This window comes from Barbatula barbatula (genome assembly GCF_947034865.1).
Source record: "Barbatula barbatula genome assembly, chromosome: 1".
Lineage (NCBI taxonomy): Eukaryota > Metazoa > Chordata > Actinopteri > Cypriniformes > Nemacheilidae > Barbatula > Barbatula barbatula.
In genome coordinates this window covers 22963738-22981467 of record NC_136766.1, presented here as the reverse complement: position 1 = coordinate 22981467, position 17730 = coordinate 22963738, and the positions used below count along the sequence as shown (strand labels likewise).

Sequence of the window (17730 nt, the reverse complement as noted above, 5' to 3'; positions counted from 1 at the left end):
AAGGTAGGAAGACAGACCAACAAGAGGGAATATAAGAGAATGATGTGATTGTGCAGAAAATAATATGCCATTCTGAGACAATCACAACTATACACATTGAATTTCACAAAAAAACAGCTGACAACCTTGAATACAACCCAGGTCCAGCCCGCTGGTGCCTACCTTCATAAGTGATGGTGCTGTAGGCATCACTGACGTCTTCATCGTGCGTGAGCACATTCTGGGCACACAGGATAAACACACGCAGCATGGGTGTACAAAAGCTACAGTACAGCAGGATCCACGACTATTCCAGCAGGACTAGTGACACAGCAGAGCAGAGTGCACTTCTGTCCAGTGCACAGACAGACCACTAGGGGTGTGTCTAGATCCAAATAAGCTTTCAATCCTTCAATCCCAAGACAAGATAATGGACAAAAATAATAGGAAATGAGAGAGAGGCGGCAAGTGAGAAATGAAGAGAGACGAACTTTGCGACAGACCAAGTTCCTGGCAGCCTGCGTGCACACACACCGGCTCTTAACCCCCTGACTCATGTACTGTACACACTACCCTTTCAATCAAATTCTGCAGCACTATTTAAAGGGATAGCTCACCCAAACACAAAAATGTTCTCATCATTTATTTATTCTTGTGTCAAATAAAACCTGTATGTAAATCTTTTTCTTCTAGAACACAGAAGAAGATATTTTAAGAAATGTCTAAGTGGTTTTGTGTTCTTACAACGAGTCAGTGGGGGCTGCTGTTTGGTTACCAGTGGTGGACGAAGAACACAAACCATGTACTTGAGTAAAAGTACAAAAGTATTTGCCTTCAAATGTACTCAAGTATCAAGTATTTTTATGGCTATAATGTCCTATTATCATTTTTGTCACAGACCTCTTGCTTGACTCAGTCTACTTGAAGACACTAATGTCACTCTCAGCACACCAATCTATTATTAAAATTACATGAATTAATCAGACAGACACTGATGTCTATTTAAATTTTCATAAGCCCAAAACCTTGAAGCCAATCAAAATTAATTAACAGGACTTGAGAGCAGTTTCGGTTTAACATTTATTTGTTACAGTAATCCAAGTTTTTATTTAAACTTAAACTTGCAATGGAACAAAAGGATAGTAAAACAAATATGTTCTAATCTAAGAGGATTCACTGAACCATATTACACCACATTCTCGCTAAGTAATCAGACTTCCCTTTCTGTTGGTCTCTCGACGTTGTGTCGAACCGACAGATGGGGTTCGCCCTTGAGAACCTATCATCTTCTGACTATTTTGAAAAGGCCAATGAAAATTGGCGAATGAAATTTGCATGCCGGGCTCCGCCCCTGGATATCCGGGTATAAAAGGGGAGCTGGCGTGCTCATTCATTAACCTTTTGTTCTTCTGAGCCTTCGCATCGAATGACTTCAACAGCTGATATCTTGACGTGGTGCAGTGGATTGTCCCTTCCAGTGATCATCCCCCCTGTGGAGTGTGATAAATAAGGAGACAGGAGACGGAGATGCATCGAGTCAACTTTACTCTCCACTTAAAACAATAAAACGAACAGCGAGTCAGAGTAAACAACTACACACCGGTAAACCCGGAACTACGTAACCAACACAAAACACACCCCCTTAAAGGAACAGTCCCTTGGTGAATGTCTCTTTGCTTGTGGATCACCACACAGGCCCCCCCAGAATTCACCCACACAAACATAGACAGAACAGGCCCGAAACCAAGTACAACACAGAGCCTAAAAAAAAAGTCAACGTATCGGGGGGCGGACCAAGCGGCCATAACGGCTACGCTTAACCGGGGAGGGTAAGGCAAGGGGTAGGGCAGGTCTTGAGGTTGCCGCAGGGGGGCGCCCTCGCCGTGGGGGTTGGGCCAGCTGAAGGGGTTCGCCAACATCCACATGAGCAGGCTTGAGACGGTCTATAGCCACCCGCTCAGGTCTACCCCCCATATCCACAACGAAGTTCTTAGACCCCCCCACCAGGACACGTAAGGGCCCATCGTAGGGGGGCCGCAGCGGGGTACGATGGCCATCGTGGCGAATAAAAACGTACTTGGCGGAGGGCAAATCCTTGGGGACGTAGGACTGGGGAAGACCATGGCGAGACGTAGGAATAGGCACGAAGGCATCGGCAATGCCCCGGGACACAGCCCGCTGAGAGGCCACTGACCAAGGAGCCGTTGCATCTGGAAGAAACTCCCCCGGAACTCGCAGAGGCTGGCCATACACTAGCTCAGCGGACGAGGCTTGAAGATCTTCCTTGGGGGCGGAGCGAAGGCCAAGCATCACCCAGGGGAGGCGGTCAGCCCAGTCGCAACCTGTAAGGCTGGCCCGTAACGCGGCCTTCATGTCCCGATGAAACCGCTCGCAAAGGCCGTTGCTCTGTGGGTTATAAGCAGTGGTACGGTGGACTTTCACCCCCAGGACCTCAGCGACCGCCGTCCACAGCTCCGATGTAAACTGTGGACCTCGATCCGAGGAGAGGTCGGATGGTGTACCGAAACGGGCCACCCAAGCCATAACGAACGCCCGAGCGACATCAACTGAGGTAGTAGAGGACAGGGGAACCACTTCAGGCCGCCTGGTGGTCCTGTCCACCATGGTGAGGAGGTAGGTGTAACCACGAGAGGGGGAAAGTGGGCCCACTAGGTCCACATTCACATGATCAAAACGCCGCTCCGGCACTTTGAAGGTCGCCAAGGGGGCCTTGGTATGACGAGTCACCTTCGCGCGCTGGCACGCCACACAGGCAGCCGCCCAGGCCCTGACATCCCTCCGCAGACCCGGCCAAACGAACTTAGCCCCCACCAGCCTAGTAGAGGCCTTCACCCCCGGGTGGGAGAGGCCGTGGATGGCATCAAAAACCTTACGCTTCCAGCCAGCAGGTACCATAGGGCGCGGTTGGCCAGTAGAGACGTCGCAGAGGAGTGTAGTGTTGGCAGTGTCAAAAACCACATCTTCCAGGAGCAACGCTGTAGGGGTCGTCCTGTAGGCTTGCACCTCTGAGTCCGCAGTCTGGTCCGCAGCCATAGCAGCATAGTCAAGGCCCAAGTGGACAGACCCAGCAACTGCCCGGGAGAGGCAGTCGGCAACAAAATTGTCTTTACCGGTCACGTGCTGAATGTCAGTGGTTTGTGGTCAACAAAAGCCGTGAAACGCCGGCCCTCCAACAGGAAACGGAAATGACGGGTGGCGAGGAAAAGCCCCAGGAGCTCCCTGTCGAAAGCACTGTACTTCCTCTCATTGTCACGGAGCTTCCTGCTGAAAAAGGCCAGCGGCTGCCAGGCTCCGCCCACCCACTGTTCACACACAGCCCCCACGGCATAATCAGAGGCGTCTGTAGTAAGCGCAACTGGGGCAGTTGGAGAGGGATGCGCAAGCAGAGCAGCGTTGGCCAGCGCGGTTTTGGCAGCATCAAAAGCCTCCATCATCTCTGGGGACCAAGCCAACACGTCGGCAGGCCTCCCACCCCGCAAGGCGGCGTACAAGGGTCGCATAAGTTGGGCCGCATGGGGGAGGAAACGGTTGTAGAAATTCACCATACCCAGGAACTCCTGCAGGGACTTCACTGTGCGCGGGCATGGAAACTTGGCGACGGCTTCCACCTTGGCAGGGAGGGGAACAGCCCCCTGGGGGGTGACATGGTGGCCGAGGAAGGTGATGGAGGACCGGCCAAACTCGCACTTGGCTGGGTTGATGATGAGACCGTGCTCCTCGAGCCGGCCGAACAGCTGTCGAAGATGAGCCCGGTGGTCGTCCACGGACGCGCTTGCCACCAGAATGTCGTCCAGGTAAACAAATAGGAACGGCATATCCCGCAACACAGAGTCCATGAGGCGCTGAAACGTCTGCGCTGCACCCTTGAGGCCGAAAGGCATCCGAAGGAATTCGAAAAGGCCAAAGGGGGTGATGACTGCTGTCTTGGGGACATCCTGCGTGTGGACTGGCACCTGATGGTAACCACGCACCAGGTCAACCTTCGAAAAGATAGTGGCACCGGCTAGGTGGGCAGAGAAATCCTGTATGTGAGGCACAGGGTACCGGTCGGGGGCGGTGGCATTGTTCAGGCGACGGAAATCTCCACAAGGACGCCAACCACCAGCAGCCTTGCTCACCATGTGTAGGGGGGAGGCCCACGGGCTGTTGGAGCGGCGCACGATGCCGAGGTGCTCCATGGTAGTGAACTCCTCCCTGGCGATCGCAAGCTTGGCAGAGTCGAGGCGCCGTGCTCGTGCGTAGACTGGGGGGCCAACCGTGGTGATGTAATGCTCCACGCCATGCTTAGCCACCGCTGATGAAAATGTGGGCGTGGTAATGTCAGGGAACTCAGCAAGCAGGCGTTGATACGGGTCCCCGGTAGCAAGTGTATTCGCCAGACAGAGTGCCCCCACCCCTCCCAGCGTGCAGGGGTACGAAGCAAAAGAGAGGGCGTCGATAAGGCGGCAGTTTGTAACATCCACCAACAGTCTGTAAGCGCAGAGGAAATCTGCCCCCAGGAGTGACGTAGATACAGCAGCCATGACGAAATCCCAGCCGAAACGTCGCCCGCCAAAACACACTTCCACATACCTCGTGCCATAGGTACGAATAGGCGTGCCGTTAGCAGCGTCCATCGGGGGGCCATGCCCGCCAGCCATAGTGTCCACAGGAGTTGCCGGCAATATGCTGCGTTGAGCCCCAGAGTCGACCAGCAGCCACCGGCCAGACAAGGTGTCGGTGATGAATAACAGCTTGCATTCACCGCCAGCGCCCATAGCTGCTAATGAGCGCCGGCCCTGGCTTTTCCCTGGGCTGCAAAACTGCATGGTTGGCGACACTGCTTGGCCTTGGCCCCAAACCTAGAATGTTAATAACACAACCCATCCTCACGCTGTCGGCGAGCTGTCACAGCGGCTGCGGTGTCCGGGTCATCCTCGGGGGGGGGGAAAGGGGTAGACGTGTGGTGGTGGGGTAGCAGCGAATGGACAAACTGCTGCCGGTTGGCGAGGAAAATCCTGTCTGCCTCCACAGCCAGCGCCCGGTAGTTTCTGGAGGAAGGGAGGGAGGAACTGGCCAGCGCAGTGCGCACAGGTGCTGGAAGCTGCCGCAGGAATATGTGGGCGAAAAGGAATGAGGGATCCGCTGTGCCCAGCACAGCCAGCATTCTCTCCATCAACTCTGACGGCTTGCCGTCGCCCAGGCCATTCAGGGACAGCAGGCGATCTGCTTTTTCCAGCTCCGACAGTTCAAAGAGTTGCAATAGGAAGGCTTTGAGTGCGTCGTACTTGCCGTCAACCGGAGGTGCCTCTAACAGCGCCATAGCCCTGGCCGTCGTCGAGGCATCTAAAGCCGCTACTACGTGGAAATACTTCGTCACGTCCTGAGTTATTCCTCTCAGCTGGAACTGTGCTTCGATGTGCTGAAACCACGGCCGAGGGTTTTGCTGCCAAAAGTCCGGTAATTTGATGGTGGTAGCGTAGACGACACCGCCATTAGCCGCGCCGCTAGCCGCGGCATTTTCACTGCCGTCGTTGTGGGACATAATTCCGCCGTATCCGACTCGAGTCAGGGTCACCAATTGTGGAGTGTGATAAATAAGGAGACAGGAGACGGAGATGCGTCGAGTCAACTTTACTCTCCACTTAAAACAATAAAACGAACAGCGAGTCAGAGTAAACAACTACACACCGGTAAACCCGGAACTACGTAACCAACACAAAACACACCCCCTTAAAGGAACAGTCCCTTGGTGAATGTCTCTTTGCTTGTGGATCACCACACCCCGGCGTTTCAGCAGTTCCAGAGGTGTTCGAAAAAGAGCTTATTTCTAAAAGAGCAAATTTCTTCAGCGCGGCATGTCCCGCTGCTCTCGTGGTTGCAACTCCTTCATCGAGGAGGGGGACAGACACGATGTCTGCGTCAGGTGTTTGGGGATCCAACACGCTGAGGCAGCTTTCGTGGAGTCATCCTGCCCGCACTGCGGGCAGATGACTATACAGACGTTGCGGTCACGGGTGGCTGCGCTCTTTCGAGGGCCACCTCGTCCCGCTCTGCGACTCCCTGTGCCATTTTTTCCCGAGGTCCATGAGGAGATCACCTTTTTCGGCTCGCTCCCGTCAAGCTGACTCTGTCGCCCTCTCTTCCCTCGATGGTGGGGCAGCTAGAGGCTACGTCGATGTCCCCCAGGCGAAACGTGCAGTCGCGGTGCACCTGTGCCCGCAGACGGCGGCCACCTGGTCTAAGCCTATAGGGTTTCCGCATCGCTGGTGTCGAAATCCTACAACGCCGCTGGACAAGCTGCCTCAGCTCTTCATGACGACACGCAAAGCCGAGTATAAAATTGGAGAGGTTGGAGAATAATCTCTCCCCTTCCACACTGAAAGTGTATCCAGCCGCAATTGCCGCTCATCACGAGCCAGTTGCTGGAAAACCTCTAGGGCAGCATGACCTGATCATCAGGTTCCTAAGGGGCGCGAGGAGGCTTAACCCGCCTCCGAACCCTCTTGGTACCTCAATGTGGTCCTGGCGGGCCTTCAGAGGCCTCCCTTCGAGCCCCTCGGAGAGACCGCTCTTTCTCATCTTACAATGAAGACGGCTCTCCTGGCTACGCCCAACACCTTCGCGAGGTTCTACAACCTCCGCGTGGAACTGGTGTCAGCTCGAGTCTTACAGGGTAACACTAGGTGAGACCGGCAGCCGGTAGGGCGTACGCCTGCGAAGAGCGCCATCCCCCTCTTTAGGTGGGTCAGTCCGCAATCATCTGCCTCCCTTCTTTCCCCTTGGGCGAAGAATAGGCAGTCCATCCATCACTAAGCACTCAAGGCAGCGGGCTGAGCGAAGCAGCCTGCCACCTTTGGCGGGCCCAAGCTGAGTTATCCACGTGTAGCTCTAACCGACCTCAGTGCTCCAGACATAGTAACCCCCCCAGCAGGGTGGTTCCGTCTGAGATTCCGTCATGAGCTTTGCTAAAGATTGTCACGCGGCTAGTGCTGTGGCGTTTTCAATAGGAACCCCATCTGTCGGTTCGACACAATGTCCTTCATGTCACAACAATAGCCGTCCGCTGCAGCAGTCACGAGATGCTATAAGGCTCCTCACTACAAAAGGTTAATGAATGAGCACGCCGGCTCCCCTTTTATACCCGGATATCCGGGGACGGAGCCCGGCATGCAAGTTTCATTCGCCAATTTCATTGGCCTTTTCAAAAAAGTCAGAAGATCATAGGTTCTCAAGGGAGAACCCCACTGTCGGTTCGACACAACGTCTCGTTCCCTCCATCAGGGAACAGAGGTTACATACGTAACCGAGACGATTTCTCCAACTTGAATTCTTGAAAGCAGACTATTGGTTATGTAAGAATCTAGCCCATCTTCATTCCTAATAAATGAGACAGGTGCTCTCATTCTTTTCACTCAGAGAAGGCACTTAAAAATGAAAGACTCGTTCTTCTAAAAAATAAAATGGACCGACTGATTTTGAAAATGTAGTAGAGTAAAAAGTAAGATATTTCACTTTGAAATGTAGTGGAGTTAAAGTAAAAGTCTCCCAAAATTGAAATACTTGAGTAAAGTCCAAAAAAACTACTGAAGTACAGTAACGAATTACATTTATTTCGTTACTGTCCAACACTGTTGGTTACCATCATTCATCAAAATATCTTCTTTTGCGTTCTGCAGAAGAAAGAAAGCCATACAGGTTTGTAATGACATCATTTCATTTTTGGGTAAGACTACTTTTGGATAGCCCTAAGCAGAGTGACCCACAACTTTTGGGAAATTTGTGTTGCTTTGCACAACAATAGAGATTATAACCTGAAACATTATAAACAAAAAGATTAGCACAGCTACTTTTAATGTACTGAGCATCAAATTTATGCAAACTTTTATGTTTTAGTTTTTTTGTTTACTGTTCTATTTACCTGTTTTGTTGATCTTCTTGTAAACAGTTACCCAAAATATTTGAAAGTGCTTAAAATTTGCAAACTTATAAAAGATAACGATAGTAGAGCATATTGAAACACACAATAAAGTATATAATACATACAGTACAAAGCAATAAAATAGTTTGATTTGTTAAACATTAATATATTAATTCACCTACAATACTATTTAGAAGCAGGAAAAGGTCTGTGTGACGAGCAGGCCAGTGGCAAATCAGCGTCGCCAAGGCAACGGCGCAATCAAGCCAACTCACCTGCAGATCGTCACCACCTGATCCCCATTAAGCTCACCCTTTTTAAACAGAGGAAGAAGAGGAAAGGGTGAGTTTGTTCTCCACAGAGACGCCTTGTTAACTTGTGATATTTCTTCCTTCTCTAACAGAGACCAGCGGGTGAAGAAGCTACAGTTGATCTGACTCGACCCAACGTCTGATGTGACGCAACGTCAGAGTCTATGCAACATCCGTTGCTACACAACGCCTGTACCACTTACCCCACTGAAGCACGAGCACCCGTAAGACTTTGCCGGACTGAGGACGAGCCATCTTCCCCACGGACTTCTCTCCAGGAGTCCCCTACAACACGCTGCCAACACAATAAACCACCCTCCGGGGCTAAAATTGTAAAGTTCTGTGTCTGTCTCGTCTCTGCCTGCCACACCTGTTTCAAATTATTTGATACATTTGTATGAGGTGATTTCACTTACATGCTTTCCGATATCACTGAACACTACTCGTCTCCTTTAAAGATGTAGCTTCACACGTAGGTTCTGGCATGCTCTTTTTGCTCGCCAGATGACAGTTGGGCCAATAAGGGACTAAGAACCCTTGTTATGAAAAGGGAATCCATGTTTGAAATTAACTTCCCGAAACCTGTACGAACCCTGGCGGAGTGAATGGAGCACAGAAATGCTGAGGGAGCCTCTGGCATTTTAATTTCGTTTTGTAGTTTGTTTATTTTATTTAATGTTGTTACATTCGCCACTTCCCGCCTCCTCCTTTGTAACATTGGTGCTGAAACCCGGGCGGAAGGAGAGATATGCTGTCGGCGAGAGTTCGCTGCTGAGGGGTGATCGCGGTGCTGAGGAGCCAGTATTCGTCAGGTGGGACGGAGAGCTCACTGCTATGTTACTGGGACAAGGTGGGGTGGCTGACGTCTGAGAGGGAGCGGATCGCAGGGGGCTTGAGCCTGCTGCCATCCACCATGAAGGTGAGGAGCAGGGAACTGGGAACCAGCTGCCAGCTGCCAGCTGCCCTCGACTGGAGGAGCCATGGCTGGCCGCCAGGAAGCAGAGGAGGATCGAGCCGTCCACCGAGCATCCAGGTCCATCGCATGGCAAGGAAGAGCTTCTCGGCTGGCTTAGGACCGAACGACGAATTTTTCTTTCTATTTTCCTCTCTCCTCTATCTGGTCTCTGTCGCTCCTTGTGCTTCCGGCTCCTTTTCTCTCGTCTTGGCTGTCTCTACCCCAGGCCCTGTGGCCGCCAAGACTGGCCCCGGGGGGTAAGTAGAGCGCAATCTCGGGATTACCCCCCCGGCCTACGAGGGGCGATGGGATATATGGCGACCAGGGCCTTTGTAACAGGCCGATAATTTATTGTGCGTTCCTACTAATAACTTCACTGAAGCAGCACATTTAAAAGAAGTGACGGTTTGGAATTAGTAACGGAGGTTTGTTTTACTTTTACGCTGGACTGGAATTGGTGGCGGAAAAACTAGTTCACCATTTCCTATGAATAATTCAGGTTTTAACGACACTCCGATGTTGTTTCTGATTTATTTACACACTTGTGACGTCAAACTGTTGTATAAATGCAATATTGCTCTCGTCATGTGATGTGGCTTTAAAACAGTGGCTGTGATTGTTTGTGGCCTTGTGCCTTAGGCCTTATCACAGCCATCCTGATATACTGTTGAGCCCCATCACTCATATTTGAGCAATATTGAATTAATATCTATATATATATATTTTAATGTTGAACAAAATGTTGCTTTCAGAGCAAATAAGCATTTGATAATTATTTTAAATATGTCACATCAATTATATATATTTAAATGTAACACTAAACACTTCATATACTGCAGAGGACCAAAGTGCATACCTAATTTTTTCCCCTACCTTCATGTTCTATTAAACTGAGCCTAGTGTTCACTAAATTTGAATATTCTGAAGTGAGTGCAAATGGTTTCCGTGCATTATTTCCAGCAACTTGTACGTTTTTAGGCCAATTTCCCCACAGACAGATACCACATTAACCACTTTGGCACAGGTACAACGCTTAGAGTTTCACCGACTTTTTACGATGAAATGAAAGTGAAACTTAACACACCACATGAGCTAAGCATACCAGATGTGAGGTTGTTGAGTTCTGGGAATTGAATGAATGAGGAGTTAAGATCTATTTTCCTCCTGACTTTAAGACAGCACTTACAGGTGAGGCCAGGCAATGATTTTCAATTGATTAAAATTAGTACAGAAATCATTATGCTGTTTATAAATACTCAACAAATTTGTTTACATATTAAGAAATGTTACTTAAATATGGGATTAGAATATAAACTGTGGCCAGACAATTTTAAATAAATGTCAAATCAAAATATATGAGTGTTACAATAATAAATATATGCCCGGTTTCACACATAAGGTTTAAGACTATAGTCCTGGACTAAAATTAATGCTTGAGTTGTCTTAGCTATAAACAACTTGCCCAGGCATATCTTAAAATATATCAGTGCAATTGTTTTGTCTTGAGATGCACAGGTAGTTTTGTGTATAAACAAAAAATAAAAACTATTTGAAATATCCCAATTTAACTAAGAAATAGTACAGGTTTATGCTAAGTCTCGTCTGTGAAAACGGGCAATAGAATTATGTAAGTGTAGAGTAGTATTTATTTTGCAGGTTGCTTGTGTTGCCACATAAGTAAACCAACAGTAATGTGATGATTACAAAGAAGGTTATAATACATTCATAGATTTTTTTTCATTGTGTAATCTCCAACATAATTTCATGTAACATTTCATATCAAAACAAAACATGACTTCTGTCTTTGAATACTGAAACTGGCAGTATCATTTCAGTAGCAGATTGTGCCAGAAGTTTGTTTTCACTATAAACAAAACTAAACAGATGCAAATACTTTCAATTTCACTTACGGGTAAAACGTAGTGATATGTGTATGCCGCCCTGAGACCTTTATGTGTCATTACAGTATTAAGCGTATTTACATTCTTATAAGGTGATATTTCATATGTAGTAAATCAAAATTATATAGAATTACATTCTCTGAATAATAACCAAGTATTACAATACTTACTTATATTACATTTATGTTAACAAACAGTAGCCAAAGCTCATATTTACATTGTTGCATTGTTTGTTATACTAAGTTCTTTTTCATTACGTAAACGTCCTGACCCATTTTAAATCAGCCACATGATGTCACTGTTTCTTTGCTGACAGCCAGGGCTTCCTCCAGCTTTTCCAACAAATTAAGTGTCACTGACCAAGTCACAACTTCATGTGGACTCAACTTCTGTAAAGTCTGTATCGATTTATGCTGGGACATTTGAAAAGAATTTGAAACGAAGCCGGAACTGAAGATTAATACAGAGCTTGCGAAGCTTGTGGCTGATCGTATGAAGATGCAAGAAAACACCAACAAATCTAATGTTGCATGTGACTTCTGCTGTCAACACAAACTAAGGGCAGTAAAGTCTTGTTTGCAGTGTATGGCCTCCTTTTGTCAGGATCACCTGGAGAATCACAAAAGTGCACCCAGACGCATGAGGCATAAACTGATCAGCCCTGTGGAGAACCTGGAAGATTACATCTGTAACAGTCATGAGAAACCACTGGAGATGTTCTGCCGAGATGATCAGACCTTTCTGTGTCTGTTCTGCACTGAAGCAGAACATAAGAGTCATGACACCGTTTCAATAGAGCAAGAGAGTTCGCACAGGAGGGTGAGACAAAAAATCGTATACATTTTTTATTGGTTCACATTTTGGTTTGCTTGTCAGTCTATAAAAGATCAAAATTACTGCAGCTGCCTTAAAATGCAACTCACTTCTATTACTGTCTTCAGATTCAGTTGGAAAAGGAACATAGAGATGTCAAAAGGATGATCCGGAAAAGACAAAAGAAGATTGCGCACATTCAAAACATAGGAAAGATAAGCAAGGTGCATTGTCAGATATAAAAAGAATACCGTATCTAAAGACAGATATGAATAGTTTAACATGTGATAGTTCATTTCAAACCGTAAAGGGTGAAAATGGGTGAACAATCACTTTAATTTCATAGTGTTTCATTTTAATGTTCTTCTCAATATAACCAGAAAAAAAGTGAGCGAGATCAAGAGTGCAGCGTTGAGCTCTTCACTACTCTGATCCGCTCCATTGAGAAATGTCAGTCTGAACTGCTTAAAATATTGGAGGAGAAGCAGAAAGCAGCAGAGAATGAGGCAGAAGATATCACAAAAGAGCTGGAGAAGGAGATCATTGAATTAAAGAAGAGAGACACTGAGCTGGAGCAACTCTCACACACTGAGGATCATCTCCATCTTCTTCAGGTCAGTGTTCATTCAGTACAGCAATCTGAATCAGAAATCACTCATACTGAGGCATATCTCCTGCAAATGTAGACGTATTCATCAACTGCATGCAGCCCTCTGCAAGTTAAGTCCTGGACCCACATCAGCATCAACACTGATCTTAACACAGAAACCCTAAATAAAACTCTTACCTGCCTCCAGGAGAATGTCCAAATGGAAGTGAAAAAGATTTTTGAGACCAGTAAGTATTTTGTATTGGAATTATATATTTTAAAAAATGTTTGTTTATTTATACAAGTTATGAGAAGATTCACATAAAATGTGATTCAAACTACATTTTAAATTCAGTAAAAAATGTAATTAAAAGAAATGTTCTTTTTACGTAAAACTAAATTTTAAAATAAAACAGATTAAGTACAAAATCAGTGCTTCGTTGTTAAAACATTTGCCCTAAACCTGTAAATGTGTCTAGTTTTCTGGTATCTGCTCTGGGTGGCATAATAGCTAACATAAAGCTGACACCATACTGTATGTAGATTATATTCTACAAGCATATGAAAAACGTTTTAAACATACGCAGATTCATTAATAACAGTACTTTTTTAAATCATTTTAATTCAGACTACAAGCTCTATAATGTATTAAAAGAATAATATTTCCAGTTTATTTATCAACTGATTTGTTTGATGGATCATATTTCCCCTTTCCATACTGTATACCGTCTCTTTACTTGGTGAATATTTAAACGTTCCAGTAAATATTAAAATTCAATTTCCCAGCTCAACCTTCAGTCATTCAAGAATTCAACTTTTTACCAACACCTACATCTTCTGCATCAGTGCTTGGAGAGAACAGTATTGAACCAAATTCCGCGAAAGGCTTATTTGTTTTCAGCAGCACAAATAGAAATTCTCTTATGAAGCTTTCTGGCACACAACAAGGCACCCTAACAGATTTCTCTGAAACTAAATCCAGTAATGTTCTGAACGAAGAAAAAATCTACTTTACTCTGGGTAAAATGGATAAAAGTACTTGCTTTCCGAAGAAAGATGTAAAAAGGAATAAAGTCAAGCTCTCAAACTTGGATGTGGGTAAGACAAATATACTCAATATGCTTGTATTTTGCTAATATTAACATTTATGTGTATTAATAATCCTTTTGTCATCACCAGATTTTAGTACAATAAAGAAACTTTATGCAGGTAAGAAACATGGGCTAAATAGAGACCTTTCAGATTCAGCCTGGACCGCTTATGATGTGTTTTATAATAATAATAACACATTTAATTTATATAGTGCCTTTCCCAAACTCAAGGACGCTTTACGATGACAGTGGCAAGAGACATATAGACAATAATACTGACAAATTACACAGGTGCTCAGTTACTACATGTCATGTGCGATTGCAATTGTATACCACATCAGCTGTGCTAGCACTTATTGCAGAAAACACAAATCAGCATGTACGATTACAGTTGCATTTCGCAATAGCAATGCTAACATCCAAGTTCAACTGTAACAGAAAGCAGACTAGGACCTAAAGTATATGTTAAACAGAGGTTAGTTGGTTTTGAGGTTAGTCTTAAATTCATGCAGTGTGCTAACTCTTCTAAGAGTTAGGGGCAGCGAGTTCGAAAGTTTAGGAGCCATTACAGAGAAAGATCTGCCTCCAAGATATATCAAGCTAAACAGCAAGGCAACAGAGTTGAAGTTTGGTGTATAGAGTCAGGTCGGCAGGAGGTATAAATCTGTATATAACGTCCGCTTAGCAGTAGTCCTGAAAACCATGGACACGGATAATTCCACCAATTGGCATATTGTAAATAATAAACAGTAATGACCCAAGAACTGAGCCCTGTGGAACACCCTGTTTGAATAGGACCGTGGGAGATATTTTGTTATGCATGGTAATGTAGTATTATCTGTCCGCCAGATAGGAGTGGAACAAGATAACGCTATTCCTGAGATGCCGATCTCTGAGAGGCTCTTGAATAACAGCTTGTGACAAAAAAATTCGAAAGCTGAGCTGAGATCAAGTAGTAAGACCTACCGTACACATAATTGGAAATTGGACGAATCTTTTTATTTGAATCTTTTTCAGTGGATGTGATTTTGGATCCTAACACAGCTTATCCTAAACTTAATCTGTCTAAGAATGGGAAACAAGTGAATTATGATGGAACTTGGAGAGATGTTCCGAATAATCCTGAGAGGTTTGATCGCTCTGCTTGTGTCCTGGGAAGGGATGGATTTTCCTGTGGAAGATTTTACTTTGAGGTGCAAGTTGGTGATAAACCTGAATGGGACATAGGTTTAGCTAGAGAGTCCATTAGCAAAAAGGGAAAAATAACAGTGAGCCCAGAAAGTGGGTTCTGGACAATATGGCATAGAAATGGAAATAAATACATGGCTAATGAATCAAGCCCCATTTCCCTTTGCCTAAACCAGAAGCTCGAGACGGTGGGGGTCTTTGTGGATTATGAGGAGGGTCTGGTCTCTTTTTATAATGATGAGACCAGGTCTCATATCTACTCCTACACTGGACAATCTTTCAATGAGAAACTCTACGTATTTCTCAGCCCTTGCAACCCTAGAGCAGGTGTAAACACAAAGCCTCTGATCATATCCACCACCAACCCGCATTGTAATTAGTAAACCCCTTGATACAAGTGTAGAGGTTTAGGGCTTGGTTACATCCACTTCAGGTTTTTGATTATATTTCATATAGTTTAACCCTTGGGCATATATTAAAAAAAGTCACACTTATATTCTGAAAATGGACAGAAATGTCCATGTCAAAACACGGTCATAAAAATTATATATCCATATTTTTTTACACATTCAACATCTTATTTGTTTTCACTAAAATCAGTTCTTATCATAATTACCAAACATTCATGAAGTTTTAGAATTTTAACTCTTTAAATACCAGTTTGTTAACATGGTGACCCTGAATTATTTTCCATATACTTAATGTGAAGCTGATTTTTATTATGTTTATTATTATAGTCATGAATATATGTTATAAATCAATAACAACAATCGTTTTAATGCATTGTTATTTTTTGAGCCGTGTAAGATTTGAAAAAAGAGCTCACACTTAGGCTGGAAATGTACTGTAAAATGCCAATGTCCAAAAACGGGCATACACAAATTATATATCCATATTTTTTCACACTTTTAATGACTTTATTTTTCATCATAATTACCAAACATTCTTAAATTTTTACAATTGTAACCCTTTAAATAACAGTTTGTTTACATTGGGTTTGTACAAACATAGTTTTTTACAGGTCTTTTACTTTTACAGAAAAAAAGTATTTGTGAATTTTGAAAAATGTGCTCACTAAATGCATTTTGTCTGAAAGCAATGAAAAATGATTCACAGTTTGGACTGCACAGACTTCTGTTTCGCTGAATGTGTGAAGAGTTTTGAAAACGTGGCTTCAGTATTGAACAATGCTTGTGAGCAGGTGAAAAAAGCTGTATTTGGTCCACGTCATCTATTTAGAAATGAATATAAACATATTAAAAATATATTAAGCTAAATGTATATTGAATGTAGAAACTATGTTGGTACAAAAAAAATGTAAACATTTAAACATACACCTTCAGCACAGTCAAGTGTTTCAAAACTTTTGAAGGGTACTGTATATTAAAGGTTTAGTTGTTTTTATTTTTATGCAATGTGTAAGAATTGTATGGGGTTAAATGTCTATTATTTTGTTATTTCTGTTATATTTGTGTTATCGTTGCAAAACCTGCCTGTAAACATTTCTTATTATCGTACCTTCCTTAAATTGAAAACCACTAGATGGCGTGCTAGTATTGTGTAAATTTACATCAGCTTGCTTGTAAAGCCTATACAACTAAATGAAAGAATATGTAGTTGGTTAAGATCCTTTCATTCTGAACTTCTTAGACATCCTTCTGGCTCAATGATGTTTTCAGAAAATAAATCACATTAATGTTTGATCCATACAATCTTTATGTATTTATAAAACTAAAGTCAAGATATCCTGCATGTTGACTGATATGTCCATAGAGCCACGACAGAGGAAAACTGGGCATTTGTTTGGGTTTAGAATAAACATTGACAATAGTGTGTCTTTCATTTTAAAGCTCTAACAAAACTCCAAATTCCTAACTAACAGCTCTACATCATTCTTTGAACTCACTCTTTGACTCAACACCTTGTACTACTACAAAATCCTAAAACACCTCACCCCACCATCTGCTTTTCTGCGCTTCCCTCCCTGCTCCCGTTCTTTTCATTCCCCTTTCCCGAGCTAGATGAATGAAGATCCCCAGCAGCACAATGGAAGCTGGTCTCGTAGGAATGGCAGAAATGTCTGAAGTCAGCAGGAGGCTGGTGGCCATGGGCACACACCCCCTGTGACATCACAACAGACCGCACATTCCGCCAATTTCCAGACTCCAGATCTCCCCTGCTGGTATTCCTCACTTTTCCAAATGAAGCAGGACATTCGTTGAGATCTGAGAGACGAGTGTGAGATTTCCTGCATTTGTTTATTTAACAGCAAAAGTAACATCCAGTTCCGTAAACCCAGAGGTCTCATCTTTGTAAACCTGAAAAAATCAATCTTACAGAACACTTATGTTTCCAAACATCTTTTCTCAGCTATATGTACTGTATGATAGGATCCCAGTATGCCATTTTATTCTCCTCACGGAGCATGTTGTGTAGAAGAAAAGACCCCCGGTGTGGTCAGCCTAATGAGGACTTTCCATAAATGGAAAATCAAAGCAACATTTTGCACTGTTTGATACATTTGATATTGGATTTCTCTCTTATTGGAGTGTCAATCCTCTCCTGGCTCTCTGTCTTACTCTGCCTCTCTCTCTCTCTCTCTCATTTTCTGTCTCACTCTCTCTATTCCTTCTTCCTTCATTCTTTCTGGCGGGCATTCAATTTCACACTTGGGGGAGCAGAATGAGAGGAAGGTCATGGCTGTGTCAACAGAGGCCAGCATTTTTTCCTTTTCCTTTTTTCTGCTGATACAGAAAGAACGAAGAGTTTTAAGTATCTCTCCTTCACACATTCTAGGTAGTGATTCCTTCACTTGAGTCTTAGTGTAGTTGTCACAACTGACCAAGAAACAGGGGTTACCAGAAAAATGACCTTTCATTTAACTTTCTATTAACCAACCCTAAGAGAGGGATACAGCATAAATACGGCTACTGTTCCCTGTTCCACAAGCTGTGAAACTGCTTGTAGAGGAAATGTACAATT

The 17730-nt window shown here is 44.5% G+C and overlaps 2 protein-coding genes across 3 annotated transcripts in view; one reads left to right on the top strand and one right to left on the bottom strand.

Annotated features, from left to right (window-relative positions):
• Positions 1-305, bottom strand: part of dysf (dysferlin, limb girdle muscular dystrophy 2B (autosomal recessive)) — a 69825-nt gene extending 69520 nt beyond the window's left edge. The window contains exon 1 of the mRNA XM_079459150.1: positions 163-305. Coding sequence (XP_079315276.1) covers positions 163-250 — 88 coding nt within the window. The 5' untranslated portion in view covers positions 251-305. The remainder of the gene's footprint in view (positions 1-162) is intronic.
• A 9939-nt stretch (positions 306-10244) lies between these two features.
• LOC306898974 (uncharacterized protein) lies at positions 10245-16458 on the top strand. Of its 2 annotated transcripts, none has more exons than XM_079464902.1 (8): positions 10245-10354; positions 11384-11886; positions 12009-12104; positions 12261-12494; positions 12567-12717; positions 13256-13567; positions 13649-13678; positions 14578-16458. In XM_079464902.1, exons 2-8 carry the CDS (start codon positions 11560-11562, stop codon positions 15126-15128), a joined length of 1701 nt encoding a protein of 566 aa, XP_079321028.1. In that variant the 5' UTR covers positions 10245-10354; positions 11384-11559; the 3' UTR covers positions 15129-16458. The 2 variants fall into 2 exon arrangements, with proteins under 2 accessions (XP_079321028.1, XP_079321029.1); XM_079464903.1 differs by having other exon boundaries at positions 13773-16449.
• Positions 16459-17730: the final 1272 nt, after the last annotated feature.

Bases quoted from the DNA above. Each gene is read 5' to 3' on its own strand.
- LOC306898974 (XM_079464902.1), top strand. From the start codon at position 11,560: ATGAAGATGCAAGAAAACACCAACAAATCTAATGTTGCATGTGACTTC. The intron at 12,105-12,260 runs GTGCATTGTCAG...CAATATAACCAG, and splicing joins ACATAGGAAAGATAAGCAAG to AAAAAAAGTGAGCGAGATCA. The intron at 13,679-14,577 runs GTAAGAAACATG...AATCTTTTTCAG, and splicing joins AATAAAGAAACTTTATGCAG to TGGATGTGATTTTGGATCCT.